The sequence below is a fragment of the Grampus griseus genome (assembly GCF_964374135.1).
Source record: "Grampus griseus genome assembly, chromosome: 14".
Taxonomy (NCBI): Eukaryota; Metazoa; Chordata; class Mammalia; order Artiodactyla; family Delphinidae; genus Grampus; species Grampus griseus.
Genome location: NC_139008.1, coordinates 67,439,495 through 67,452,289, shown reverse-complemented (window position 1 = coordinate 67,452,289; position 12,795 = coordinate 67,439,495). Strand labels below are relative to the sequence as shown.

Below are 12,795 nucleotides of genomic sequence, written 5' to 3'. Positions count from 1 at the left end.
ATGGTAGAAAGGTGTCTGTACTTTAGGCAGGCTACAAAGAGCAGGTGAAGGATTTTAAACATGGAAAAGAGTGATCCAGATTTTTGTTTTAAAAAAATTACTTACATGTCAGTGTGAAATATGGATTCAAGAAGGGCAAGCACACAGGGCAAGGGTGGCCAGAGAAGAAACCATTACGGTCAGTCCAATATCAAATAGATGATTATCATCCTCAACAGCTTTGAAAGATGTTGAAGGGGTAGAACTGATGAAATTTAGGGAACAGTGGAATTAAGAGGGAGGTGAAAGAAAGCAGAGAGGCTAAGGCGTCTAGCCCAGGTGAGGACCATAAATCACAAAGAGAATACAGAAGAAAGCGGATAAGTTCAGTTTGGCACAGGTTATGTTCTCACCTCACTTGCTGTATTACAGTTTTTGTCATATAATCTGAGAACATAGTTCAGGGGACCCCAGGTTATTGTCTTGAAACTCCTGAGATAAATAAGAGAGATGCAGAGCCCCCGGCCATCGCCTTCACCCCAGCTTTAACCAGACCCTCTGATTTTATCTGTTTTACGTGCTGGGCTTCCACTTAAACGTTTTATTTGAAGAAAGTTTTCCATGCTAAAAGAAAATAAAGTTACTCAGCAACGTTTCCTTCTTCATTCATCTTCCCATTTTAGGTCTGTTTCGAGTCACTTCTTGTTTGAATGGAGTCCTCTGGTAGGACATGTGGTGCTACCCTCTCTGAATCCTCACATATGGCTCTTCACCCTGACAGCTGAATATCTTTGCTGTAAGTAGGGTTTGGGGGCCACAATCCTTTATTTGCAGTCAGTAGATGCTCTTCCACTGTCTTCTATTGCAAATGAGAAGTCCAAAGCCAGTCTTTTTCCTTTGTAAGTTATTTGTTGTTTCTTCCTGAAGACATATGTGATTTTCTTTTCCGTTTATCTTTTAGTGTACAGGAATTTTACCACAATTTGACTACGTGTGTATCCTTCAGTCTTTTCAATCTCCAGATAAATACTTTTGCAGCTCAGAGAAATGTTTCAGTTATTTATTTGTTTTAGCTCCTCCATCTGTTCCTTTTTTTCCTTCCAGAATTCCCAGCTATTTATATGTGGATTCTCCCAGATCTGTGCTCCAAGTCTCACATTTTCCATCTCTTTGTATTTTTGCTCAGAGTTTTAAGATAGCTCTACTTGATCTTCCCAGCCACTAATTGGATCTCAGCAATTAACCGCCTTTTTTTTTTTAATCAATTGAGCTTTTTTAGTGTGGAAAGACATGCTTTTAAATTCTAAGAAATATCTTTTGTCTTGTAATTGAATTTCCTTATTGGTCTTAATTATTTTTCATATTCTTGTCTGTCTCCTTTAGCATTTCTGTTAAACTAAGGTTCACCACCTCAAGGGTGCTATATTTGCATTTCCTGCTCCTGACTGTTGGGTCCCATTAAGTGGTTACTTCCTTTGCTTCTGTTGTTCTAAATACTAGTACCTTGGGCAAGGGGTGGCACAGTAGCCTCGGGGTCATCAGTGTGTGAGCTGGTGCTGATAGGGTGTCAGTAGTCCCTGGCCCAGCTTTCTGGCCTCCACACCTGGCATTTTGCTAGTCTGGAATAGGGAAAATTTGAGCTTCTTCCCTTCCCTGGCTTCTTGAGGGTCACAGACCAGGAGATATCCCCCCAACGAACCTCACAGAACAGCATTGCCTTTCCTCTCATGGAGTTCTGTGGACCAGACTCTGTCCCGGGTATGAGAGCCTGATTGTTGCCCTGGAGCCCTCTCCTGACCCATGGAGGATATCCAGCACCAGCTCTCTCTCTGGGCTGAGCAGGTCTTGCCCACACCCACCAGGCACCACTTGCCTGCCAGCACTACTGGGGACAGCGAGAAGCAGCGGACACTTTCTTGTCATCATCTGTTCAGAAGCCCCCAGCAAATAGAGCTGAGACAGAGAGAGAGAGAGAAGGAGACACCACCAGACTAGGTGATCTCTAAGCCTCCATCCGGTACCAGCGTTTTACAGTTGTGCATGTTTAATGGTCTCCAGCTTCAACTCAGTCCTCAGTACCCTTCGGCCATACTTTTGTGTCTTCCCAGCATGCTCTGCTTCCCCAAAGGGAATATTTGAGAATTTTATTTCTCTCCTCAAGCCCTCTGTTTACCCGCCTTCTTATTCGCTATCAGTCCATGACTTTGCATTTCCCCTCACAGAGAAAAGAGCCTCTTCTCTGTGAGGGGAGATGCAAAGTCATGGGCTGATAGCCCATGTGTAAAGTCACACAGCTCCTTCACTTACCTATAAACCTGTCTCCTTTCACTGCCTGCCTGCCATCCACCTCTCCATCCTGCTCAAATCTCTCTTCTCCCATGGTCTCTGTGATAGTGTGCGCTCCTGGTTTTCCCATTTCTCTGGCCACTCCCTTTCATTTTGTTTTGCTTTCAGTCTCACCCAGCTCTGAGTCTTCTCCTGTATTACTGGCTGCCAGGGGGTCTTTTCAATGCATAAAGTTGTTCCTATCACCTCTGCTTGAAATCTCTCCATGACAAGAACAGGCAAAATTAGTCCAGGCTGATAAAAGTCAGAGTAATGGTTACCTCTGGGCAGGGGAAATAGGAATTGATTGCAAAGGGGCATGAGGGAGCCCTGCAGGGTGCTGGAAATATTATATATCTTATTTTGGGTAGTGGTTCTGTGAGTCTCTGCGTACATTAAAATTCACTGAGCTGCTATGTTAAGACTAGTGCCTTTCGCTCTATGTATGTTATACCTCAAGTTAAAAAAGACAAAACCTTCAGTGGTTCTCCATCACTATCACAGGTTAAAATCCATACTCCTTAGAATAGCCCACAGGTTCCAATTCACTCCTCCCTGGAGTCTTGGCTCAAGCATCTTCCTCCTGTGAAACCCACCCTGGCTTTCTGAGTGTTATGACGCATACGTCTTCTATACTCACGTAGGACCACAAGCACAGGCCTAGCCTAATTCTTAAGAGACTGTGTTGTAACTGTACATCTGCTTCCCTCCCTGGACTGGGAGCTCCCTAAGACTAGGAACCGGCTCTTTTCCGTTCCATTGCTCCCCTAGCACTGTGTGGAGTGACTGGTACATAAGCCCCCACTGAATGTCTGTTGAATGAATGAGTGCAAGTTCACTTTGTATTTTCTTTGAGCTTGGCCTTCTTTACTGAAAAGTCTCCTCCCTCCAGCCTGCAGGGTGTTTGCTCAGTGAGAGGAAGCCTGTTGCACAATGGCGGTTTTTGATACTCCAGAGGAGGCCTTTGGCGTCTTGCGTCCCATCTGTGTTCAGCTCACAAAGACCCAGACAGTGGAGAATGTGGAGTGTCTGCAGGCACAGTTACAAGTCGTGAGTGACTCTGCCCTTCAGGAACTTCAGCAGTACATCCTCTTCCCTTTGCGATTTACCCTGAAGACCCCGGGCCCCAAAAGAGAGCACTTGATCCAGAGTGTGGTGGAATGCATCACCCTTGTCCTCTCTTCAACGTGTGTGAAGGAACAAGAACTTCTCCAGGAACTCTTTTCAGAACTCTCTGCTTGCCTGTATTCACCCAACTCTCAGAAACCTGCAGCTGTGTCAGAGGAGTTGAAATTGGCTGTGATCCAGGGCCTCAGTGCATTAATGCACTCGGCTTATGGGGACATCATTCTGACTATTTATGAGCCCTCCATTCTGCCTCGTTTAGGATTTGCTGTATCTTTATTGTTAGGCCTAGCAGAACAGGAGAAATCAAAACAAATTAAAATGGCTGCCTTAAAATGTTTACAGGTTCTACTCTTTCAATGTGAGTGTCAAGACCATCCAAGGTCCTTGGATGAACTTGAGCAAAAGCAGCTGGGGGATTTGTTTGCTTCTTTTTTACCTGGCCTCTCAACTACACTGACCAGGATCATCACAGGAGACTTTAAACAAGGGCACAGCATTGTCGTGTCTTCCCTAAAGGTCTTTTACAAGACAGTGAGCTTCATTATGGCTGATGAACAGCTCAGAAGAGTCTCAGAGGTCCGAGAAAAGCCTGCCGTGGAGCACAGAGTAGCGGAGCTGTTGGTTCACAGGGAAGCCAATTGGGTAAAAAATACCGGCGACAGGTTGACTGTCCTTATTAAAAAGATAACTGAGTGCGTTTCAGTTCACCCACACTGGAAGGTGAGGCTGGAAGTGATAGACTTTGTCGAGGCCCTTCTCTTGAAGTGCAGTCAGTCACTGGTCGAATCGGCTGGTCCCCTTCTGAAGGCTCTGGTGAGTCTGGTAAATGATGAGAGTCCTGACGTCCAAGCCCAATGCAATAAAATTCTGAGACGTTTTGCAGATGAGAAAGTCGTGGTGGGCAGCAGAGCCTTTGCTGACATCTTGTCAGAAAACCTGCACTCCCTTGCCACGTCCCTTCCCCGCCTGATGAACTCCCAAGACGATCAGGGCAGATTGTCTACTCTCTCCTTGTTACTCGGGTACCTGAAACTCTTGGGCCCCAAAGTGAACTTTGTCCTCAACTCTGTGGCCCATCTCCAGCGCCTTTCCAAAGCGCTTATACAAGTTCTGGAATTAGATGTGGCCGACGTCAAAATCGTTGAAGAGCGGCATTGGAACTCTGAGCATCTGAGCACTTCTCCAGAGACTTCCGCCTCCCGGCCGTGGGCTCAAATGCAGAGGAGATATTTTCGCTTCTTCAATGACGAGAGGGTTTTCCTGCTCTTGAGGCAGGTTTGTCAGCTTCTTGGTTTCTATGGGAACCTCTACTTGCTCGTGGATCCCTTTATGGAACTGTACCACGAGTCTGTGGTTTACCGGAAGCAGGCCGCCATGATCCTAAATGAACTGGTTGTAGGGGCTGCTGGGTTAGGGGTAGAGAATGTTCATGAAAAACACATTAAAACAAACCCAGAGGAACTGAGGGAGATCGTGACATCAATACTTGAAGAATACACAAGCCAAGAAAACTGGTATTTGGTCACTTGCCTGGAAGCTGAAGAGGTGGGAGAGGAGCTGACGATGATGCAGTCAGGCATTCAGGCCCTCACTTCTGGTGCACACACCTGCCAGGCTACCTCTTCTCCCACCTTCTCAAAGCCAAGTCCCACGATCTGCTCCATGAACAGCAACATCTGGCAAATATGCATCCAGTTGGAAGGGATTGGCCACTTTGCACACGCACTAGGGAAAGACTTCCGTTTGCTCTTGATGTCAGCCCTCTATCCAGTCCTGGAGAAAGCTGGAGACCAAACCTTGCTTATCAGTCAGGCGGCCATCAGTACCATGATGGACATTTGCCAGGCTTGTGGCTACGACTCCCTGCAGCAGCTGATCAATCAGAATTCAGACTATTTGGTAAATGGGATCTCTTTAAATCTGCGTCATCTATCTCTCCACCCGCATACCCCGAAGGTCTTGGAAGTCATGCTACAGAACTCAGATGCTAGCCTGCTCCCTTTGGTGGCAGATGTGGTTCAAGATGTCTTGGCTACCCTGGACCAATTTTATGATAAGAGAACAACTTCCTTTGTCAGTGTACTGCATGCCCTGCTGACAGCATTAGGTACATTGAGAGCCCTTTTTTAATGCTGATTGGAGGGAAGGACTAGTATCCTTGTTCATCTAACTGTTTTTTTCTTTGGTTGGGGTTATGCTATGGAGGACGTTATTTGACTAGGTATCTGTCTGGTCCCACATGTTACGGTAGAGTTCCATTGCTTATGTTTTTATACTTTTAATAATCTCTACCATCTATTGAACTCCTGCTCTGTCCCAGGGACATAAACCCTGCAGACTAAATGTAAACATTATTTTGCAGGTAAGGAAAACTAAGGCTCAGTGAGCTCCTACTTAGCCAAGGTCACACAATAAGGAGGAAAGTCAGGATTTATGACAATTTTGTTCTTTTCAATATACCAGACTGTTTCTGACAATATTTAGAGTTAGCAGTGTCTATGCTAATGGAGAACAGGGCTAACTTCAATTATTCAGTCCACAGATAATCTAGAACAGTACGGTCCAATAGACCTTTCTGTGATGATGGAACTGTTCTATATCTGTTCTGTCCAATATAATAACTACACGTGGCTAGTGCAGCTGAGGAACTGAATTTTTTATTTTTATTTAAATAGCCACATGTAGCTAGCTAGTGACTACCATGATGGACAGAGCAGGTCTAGAAACTTTCTTTTAACCTTTTAATTGTATGAGGTGGTTTGAATTTCTCTACTTCCCTTTCACCCTGTTGGGTGTCTGTTGGAGGTGTTAACCCACCATTAAAATGGCAAAGTTTTGGACTATAAGAAAGAGAATCCCTTCACTGGATAGTCAATCTTCGAATGAAAAAAAAAAAAAATATATATATATATATATATATATATATATATATATATGAGCTATATACATGAGTTCCTTTTATCCAAAGAGCATACCTCCAGTATTTATTTCAGTACTTCTAATAGCCGCCAAAGTAGGTGGAAAGGTCACTGACCTCATTTTGTCAGCTGAAAAAGCTAAGACCATGTAAGAAAGTTTCTCAAGGAAGGTGACTGAACAGGGACAGTTCTCTGCCCTGTAGCTGATACCACTTCCAGTGTTCATTCATTCATTCATGAACGTTCACATGCAGTGTACATATTCTTTTATTCATTCAGTAAAGCTTACCTGCAGTATGTTAGACACTGTGCTAAGTAATCAGGATTCAGCAGTGAAGAAGATGAATAAACTCAAGGAGCTTTCCTGCTACTGCAGGAGGGCAACAGGACAGTAGCAGAGTGGTCAGGGGACTTGATCATGGCACTTCCTTTCTGAGGAAACGGCATTAGAGCTGAGACCTGAAGGCTGAGAAGGGCCCATCAGTACATATGGAGCTGTCACATCATTTTTATGTTTTTTAAGAACATTCAGGCAAAGGGAACAGCAGGTGCAAAGGCCTGGAGGGAAGAAAGGGCTTGGGGTCTTTGGAGAATGGAGAAGAGATCATTGTGGAGACAGTGACACAAGATGAAATTGGAAGGCTGGGTGAGGATGAATCCCACGGGGCCTTGTAGACCAAGGGAAGGAGTGGGGGTTGTATTTTGCAACCCCTCGGAAGCCTGTGTGCTGGACTAGTCACTGGGATGGCAGTGGTGACCAAGAAGAACATGGAAACGCTCCTAAGACTGGCTTACTGCTTATAGATTTTAGACTATGAGTGGCTTCCATGGCCCAAATATACCCCAGGCTTCCATCCTTAGTGTTTTGAGGAACTCTACTACATGTCAGTTTGAGTTTTAAAATATATATTAACAAAAGGCCTATTAAATATATCCTCTCAGGAGATATCTCCATTTGGGCCATGAAAATTGAATTGCCTTGGATTGCCAGTGTCTTTGGTCATCTCTGAAGAGGAATCCTGTGTAGCACCTTTTCTCTAAATTGCAGAGAGGAAAATGAGGATGGTTAAGCTTGACTTGAGAGCATCCTAGGAAAACCAGCAAAAGTGGGGATAGCTTTTCTGAAAGTTTTGAAATAACCCAGCGCACACTTGCATTTTGAATGGTAAGCAGTCCTGGGGAGAGGATCGGTCTCACACAAATCAAAGTAGCACTGCCTGCTGGCGTTTCCTCTTGTCATTCGAATTGTCTAACTGATGGTCACTCTTTTAAGATGGGAGTGGAAGTGTGGTCTCAGAGAACTTCTAGAAGGTTTTAAAAGAACCCACTATATCTTTTAGGAAATTGAGTTACCACATACACAGTGTTTCACAGGCATTGACTAAAAAAGCATTAGGTTCCACAGTGAAGGCAAGAACCATCAGTTAAATTACTCCTTAGCACCACCTGCTGATCCAGTGATTATTCATAACAACAAAAAAGTTGGGTAGCTTTGAAAATGAGAAAGCATCCATACCACATACCTCAGCATTCGGAGACTGTGCCACATCCACACATGCAAGGCCGTGTTTTTCTGGACACACAATGTTCTATTGTGTGGCTGCACCATAATTTAAGCAGCCCTTTCTTGGTGGACATTTTGGTTGTTTCCAGTCTTTTGCCCCCTCCACCCCCAAAATGCTGTAGTGTACTCTCTGTAGGTCATTTTGGACATGTCTGAGTATACCAGTAGAGTATATTCCTAAGACAGTTGCTGGCTTAGAGGGTATTACATTTAAATCTGTGATAGATAAAGAGTTTCAAATTGCTCCGTGAAGAGGTTGCACCAGTTTAAACTCCCATCAGCAATGTAAGAGAGCGCCAATTTTGCCACCCCGTCACCCACACTGTATGTTACCTAGCTTTTTGATCTTTGCTAATCCAGTAGGAGAAAAAGTGTACCTTATTACAATTTAATTTGCATTAAGAGTGAGGTCGAGCTGCTTTGCCTTAAATCTAGAAAATAATCTTTGCAGCATGTCTACTTTTAGCAGTGTAAATGCTGGGCCCTGGCTTTAACCCATTGGGAATGCAGTCCCTCCGAGTACATTAAGGACAGATTTATGCCTGGGCACTGAAGGAATGGCATAATCGATCCCTTCACGTAGGAATCTCCAGGTACTGGACCAAACGCTCTCATATCCAGCATTTGCTCTCTGCTGCTCCCAGTGGCCTGGCCCTGGCGTAGCCCATCTGCTGTTGCTGTGGCTCTGTGCAGATGCTCCTTGATAGAAAAGAGATTAGCAGGTGCTAAAGGTCATCAGAGACTTCTCCCCTGCTGTCTGCAAAAGGAGGGCAAAAATTCAGGCCATAGAGTTTTCTTGTTGATTCATTCTTTAAGTATTAAGAGCCTTTTTTGAAATGAAGCCCTGGGGGACCCCAGTATACAAAAAGAGTTCAAATTAGAGCAGGGCTGGTAAAAGAAGGCATAGAAACTCTGTTCCCACCCTTTAACCTGCTGTCTCTAGGTGCCCTCCCTGTTGTGACCCTGAGACATTTCTGCAGAGCCCTAGGGCTCCTCAAGACACAGTTTGAAAACCACTGGTTCTGTAATGTTTAAGGCTTATTCTGCAGTGACACATCAGAAGTATTGGAGCATCACTAAAAAAGGAAAAGCTTTGGAGAGAAAATGCCAGCCTTCTGAAGCATTTTATATCAGATATCTGTGTGAGACTGTGTCCGTTCTCAAGGCTCTGCAGAGCCTTTCTTCCGCTAATGAGCAGTGTATCCTGCACTCAGAATTTTGTCACTGGTAGCTTTCCTCCAGTCTAGCATATTTATTCATTCAGCATATATTTTGAGCACCCACTCCATGCTGGGCATATTGGCTTTCCAGTGGTGATCAATGGAACACAGTGTCTAATGGGAGATTCAGACACTAAACAATACATACAAAGTAAATACAGTAATTACAAATTGTGATGAGTTGAAAGAAAAGAACATGGTGCTGTATAAGACAGCGTATAAAAGACCTAAGTTAGATTGGCAGGGCTGGGTTGGGGGGGCACGGGGGTCAAGGAATGGCTTTACTAGGTAATGTATATTTGTATTGAAACATGAAAAGTGAGTTGGAATTAACCAGATGTTACAAAGGAGGTTAAAGTATTCCAGATAGTAAGAACAGCATGTGCAAAGGTTCTAAGGCAGGAGGATACCTGGCGCATTGGGCAGCCAGGAGTGGTTAGAAGAGGAGGTTGGAGAGACAGGTAGGGACTGGCTCCTGTGGGCACCATGCAGGCCATGGCAGAGAGCTTATTTTACTTAGAAAGTACTAATGCCTGTTGTCAATGACCAAGGTGATCATTATAACACTTTATTTATAGCCCAGTGGTTCCCAGACGCAGGTCATCTCGGGCAACTCCAAGAGCAAAGTGTAGGGGAAGAGGGAAGTCATTTGAGCCAAAGACCAGCAAGTCCTGAGAAAGGACTTGAGAATACCACAACAGCCGAAGACATTGAACAGTTTGTGCTGAACTACCTCAAGGAAAAGGATGTAGCAGATGGAAATGTCTCGGGTTTTGATAATGAAGAAGGTAACTATTATTTATTTTGGCCTCAGCTGTTTTTTACATTTGGAAGCAGATTATTGTAAAAACAATGAAACATCATGATAGAAAGTTTGGAAATAAGAAAGGTCACAAATAACCCCCGCCATGCTAACGTAAGCATTCTCTTTGTGTGTAGTTGTTTTCCATCCTTTTCTACTGCAAACCTGTTTTTGTTTGGTTGCAGCCACAGTTTAAATGCATTATACCCTTTTTGCATTTAGTTATATAATAAGGAACTCTTCATGTTGCTATGGAGTTTTCATAATTAATGTTTTAATAGCTGCCACTAAGTATACATTCCCCTGTGGGAAGTTTAGGTTGCTTCTAGCTTTTCACTCTAATAAACAGTGCTGCAGTGCATGATTCTATATGCACGTGACCTTTTCCTTCTTTTTGCATATTTCTGTATAAATCTCAGAAGTGGGATTTCTAGGTCAGGGATATGAACATCATGTTATGCTTGCCAAATTGTCTTTCAGAAAGGTTGTGGCAATTTACACCTTCTCTTCTGCAGTTCAGGATTAATACTGGTTTCACCACAAGCTTGCCAACATTGACTATTACCAGTTTTACTTCTTGCTAAATTAAAATGGTTCTCGTTATTTTATTTTGCATTTCTTTGATTGCTAGAAAGGTTGAACATCTTTCTATATGCATCTTTCCTAACAATTTTTTCTTATGTCCATTATCTTTTCACATGCTTTGTCCATTTATTTTATTTATTGGTAGAAGTAGATTCCAGTGTTTTTCTTACCAATTTATACGATAAAGGAGAAGGGAGTTCAGGCTAGTTGAAGCTCTGGCCTATTGTTTTATTCACAAGCTCAATCTGGAGCTTCAGGTCACGGAAGGATTAATAAATTATTAGAATCTCCTCTGCAAATATAAAATGCCAAGTCATAATGAGCTTGGTGGTCTCAGAACTATCCTATATCAAACTGAGTCCCAAATTAGTTTGTTAGGTTGGAATAGAGCAGATTTCTTTTTCTTTTTTTTTTTTTTTTTGGCACTCTACTCTGAGACTCTGATGAACTGAAGCCAGTACCTCCAGGATAACAGGAAATACCTCCAGGATAACAGGAAATAGTAGTTCAATGCAACTAACTGCAACAAATTCCTTCTAAATAGCAGGGAAGCATCACAAGGCCCACATAATGATTTATGCAGAGTTGAGTTGTTATTCTCCCCAAGAACAGAATTTTCTAATCAGAAATCTATCAGGCTTTTTCTTCTCAGTTTTGTCTCTTGAGCCAACCCAATCCTTCTCATAAACTGCACCCCTTGCTCAAGCCTAGAAACCGTGAAGAAGAGGCATCTTGATCCCTCATAATCCAGATTTGCCATTCTTGTTTGAAATTCTAGCATTGTCACTGAATCAATTCTTTCATGATTAGGATCTTCTGGTTCTAGCTGATGTTGGCTAGGAGCAGATTGAATGAATCAAATCTTTCTTCCGATAGCAAAATCCACATCCCTCAGATAACATTTCGCAGTAGGTGAATTTCAAACAACAAATCCTCCTCTAGAAAGAAAAGCACAGCCTTATCATTCTTATAATTATCGTTCATCAAGTACACACCACACACTTGGCATTGTAAGGAATGTTTGGATTGATGTTGGTTTGACATGGGTTTTTTGTTTTAACCACAGTAAGAGCACCTTATATATCTGACGTCCCTTCCTCCAAGAAATCCAAGCATTCTACAAATGCATTTTCATTTATCTTTTCAGCATCTGTTAGAGACAGGTGTGGACTCTACTGTAAGGTTCTGTTTTTCCAGCAGAGGAAACTGAAATGGCAGAAAGTTAGGGGAGCAATGCTTAGCTCAGTGTAAATGAGCACAGCTGGTATTGAGGGTGTGGGGAGACTGGAGGCTATAAGCAGATAGAGGATAACCTTCAGGGGAGGAATTTTGGCCAGGGTTTCATGCAACTCTCAAGTCTTTTTGTTGTTTTAATTTACAAACTTAACACCTATCTCATGCAATGCAACACTCCAGGCAATGAGAAAAATGATAATAGCTGGTGACATGCATCTCATTTAACTCTCTCAGCAAGCAGATGAGGTATACATGCTTTATCCCTTTTTTTCAAATGAGGTGACATGGGATGAGAGGAGTTGCTAATAGGATGTGGAGGCAAGACTTTAGTCCTCTGACCAAACCCCATCCCTGTATATTGCACCAGGCTGCCCTGGTGTTGTCCCTCATACCAAGATGTGTAAGGCTTCATCTTGGCCCTCAGAAGATCTTACAGGCTGGTAGAGAAGACAGACATGTACCCGCTTTAGTCAAAAGATGAACCAAAAGGAAAGGAAAGAGAGTAAAGGGCCAGAGGCCAGCTAGGGAACTGCCAGCCTCGGGGCTCCAAATTAGAATCTTGCCCTCTTATGTTTTTATTTTAAATATTTATTAATGGCAACTTAGAAAAAACTAAGGATATAGGGAAAAAATAAAAATCATCCATTAACTCATGACCCCGTCTCTGTTAATATTTTGAACTTCCTCCTATCTTTATATAAAACTTTATATAATAGTGCTCACATTGTGTATGCAATTTCGTATCCTGCTTTTCTCTTTTTAACACAATGTTATTTCATAAGCATTTTCCCTTGTCATTAAAGCCCTTGGTAAATGCAAAATTTCAGGCCCTCATAATGTGCCATTCATTGTATGGATATACCATGGTTTATATAACCGTACCCCCTTGAGTGGACATGGAAGGTTTTCCCCCAGTTTTTAGCTGTTACAGGTAATGCTTTGGTGAATATCTTGACTCGTAGCTTGACCCAAATTTTACATGGTTTCCTTGGAATCAGTTCCTAGACATTTTCCCTTGTAAATCTTACTCCTTATCTG

At 43.0% G+C, this 12,795-nt stretch overlaps 1 protein-coding gene across 4 annotated transcripts in view; it reads left to right on the top strand.

Moving 5' to 3' along the window:
• TTI1 (TELO2 interacting protein 1) overlaps positions 1-12,795 on the top strand; it is a 44,040-nt gene that overhangs the window by 12,099 nt on the left and 19,146 nt on the right. For 2 of the 4 annotated variants that reach the window (XM_082671142.1, XM_082671141.1), the window contains 3 exons: positions 663-775; positions 3,197-5,539; positions 9,713-9,922. In XM_082671142.1, the coding sequence (XP_082527268.1) occupies positions 3,238-5,539; positions 9,713-9,922 (2,512 nt within the window). In that variant the 5' untranslated portion in view covers positions 663-775; positions 3,197-3,237. Of the gene's footprint in view, positions 1-662; positions 776-1,920; positions 1,997-3,196; positions 5,540-9,712; positions 9,923-12,795 lie in introns of those variants that run through there. The other 2 variants (XM_082671143.1, XM_082671144.1) reach the window with 2 other exon arrangements.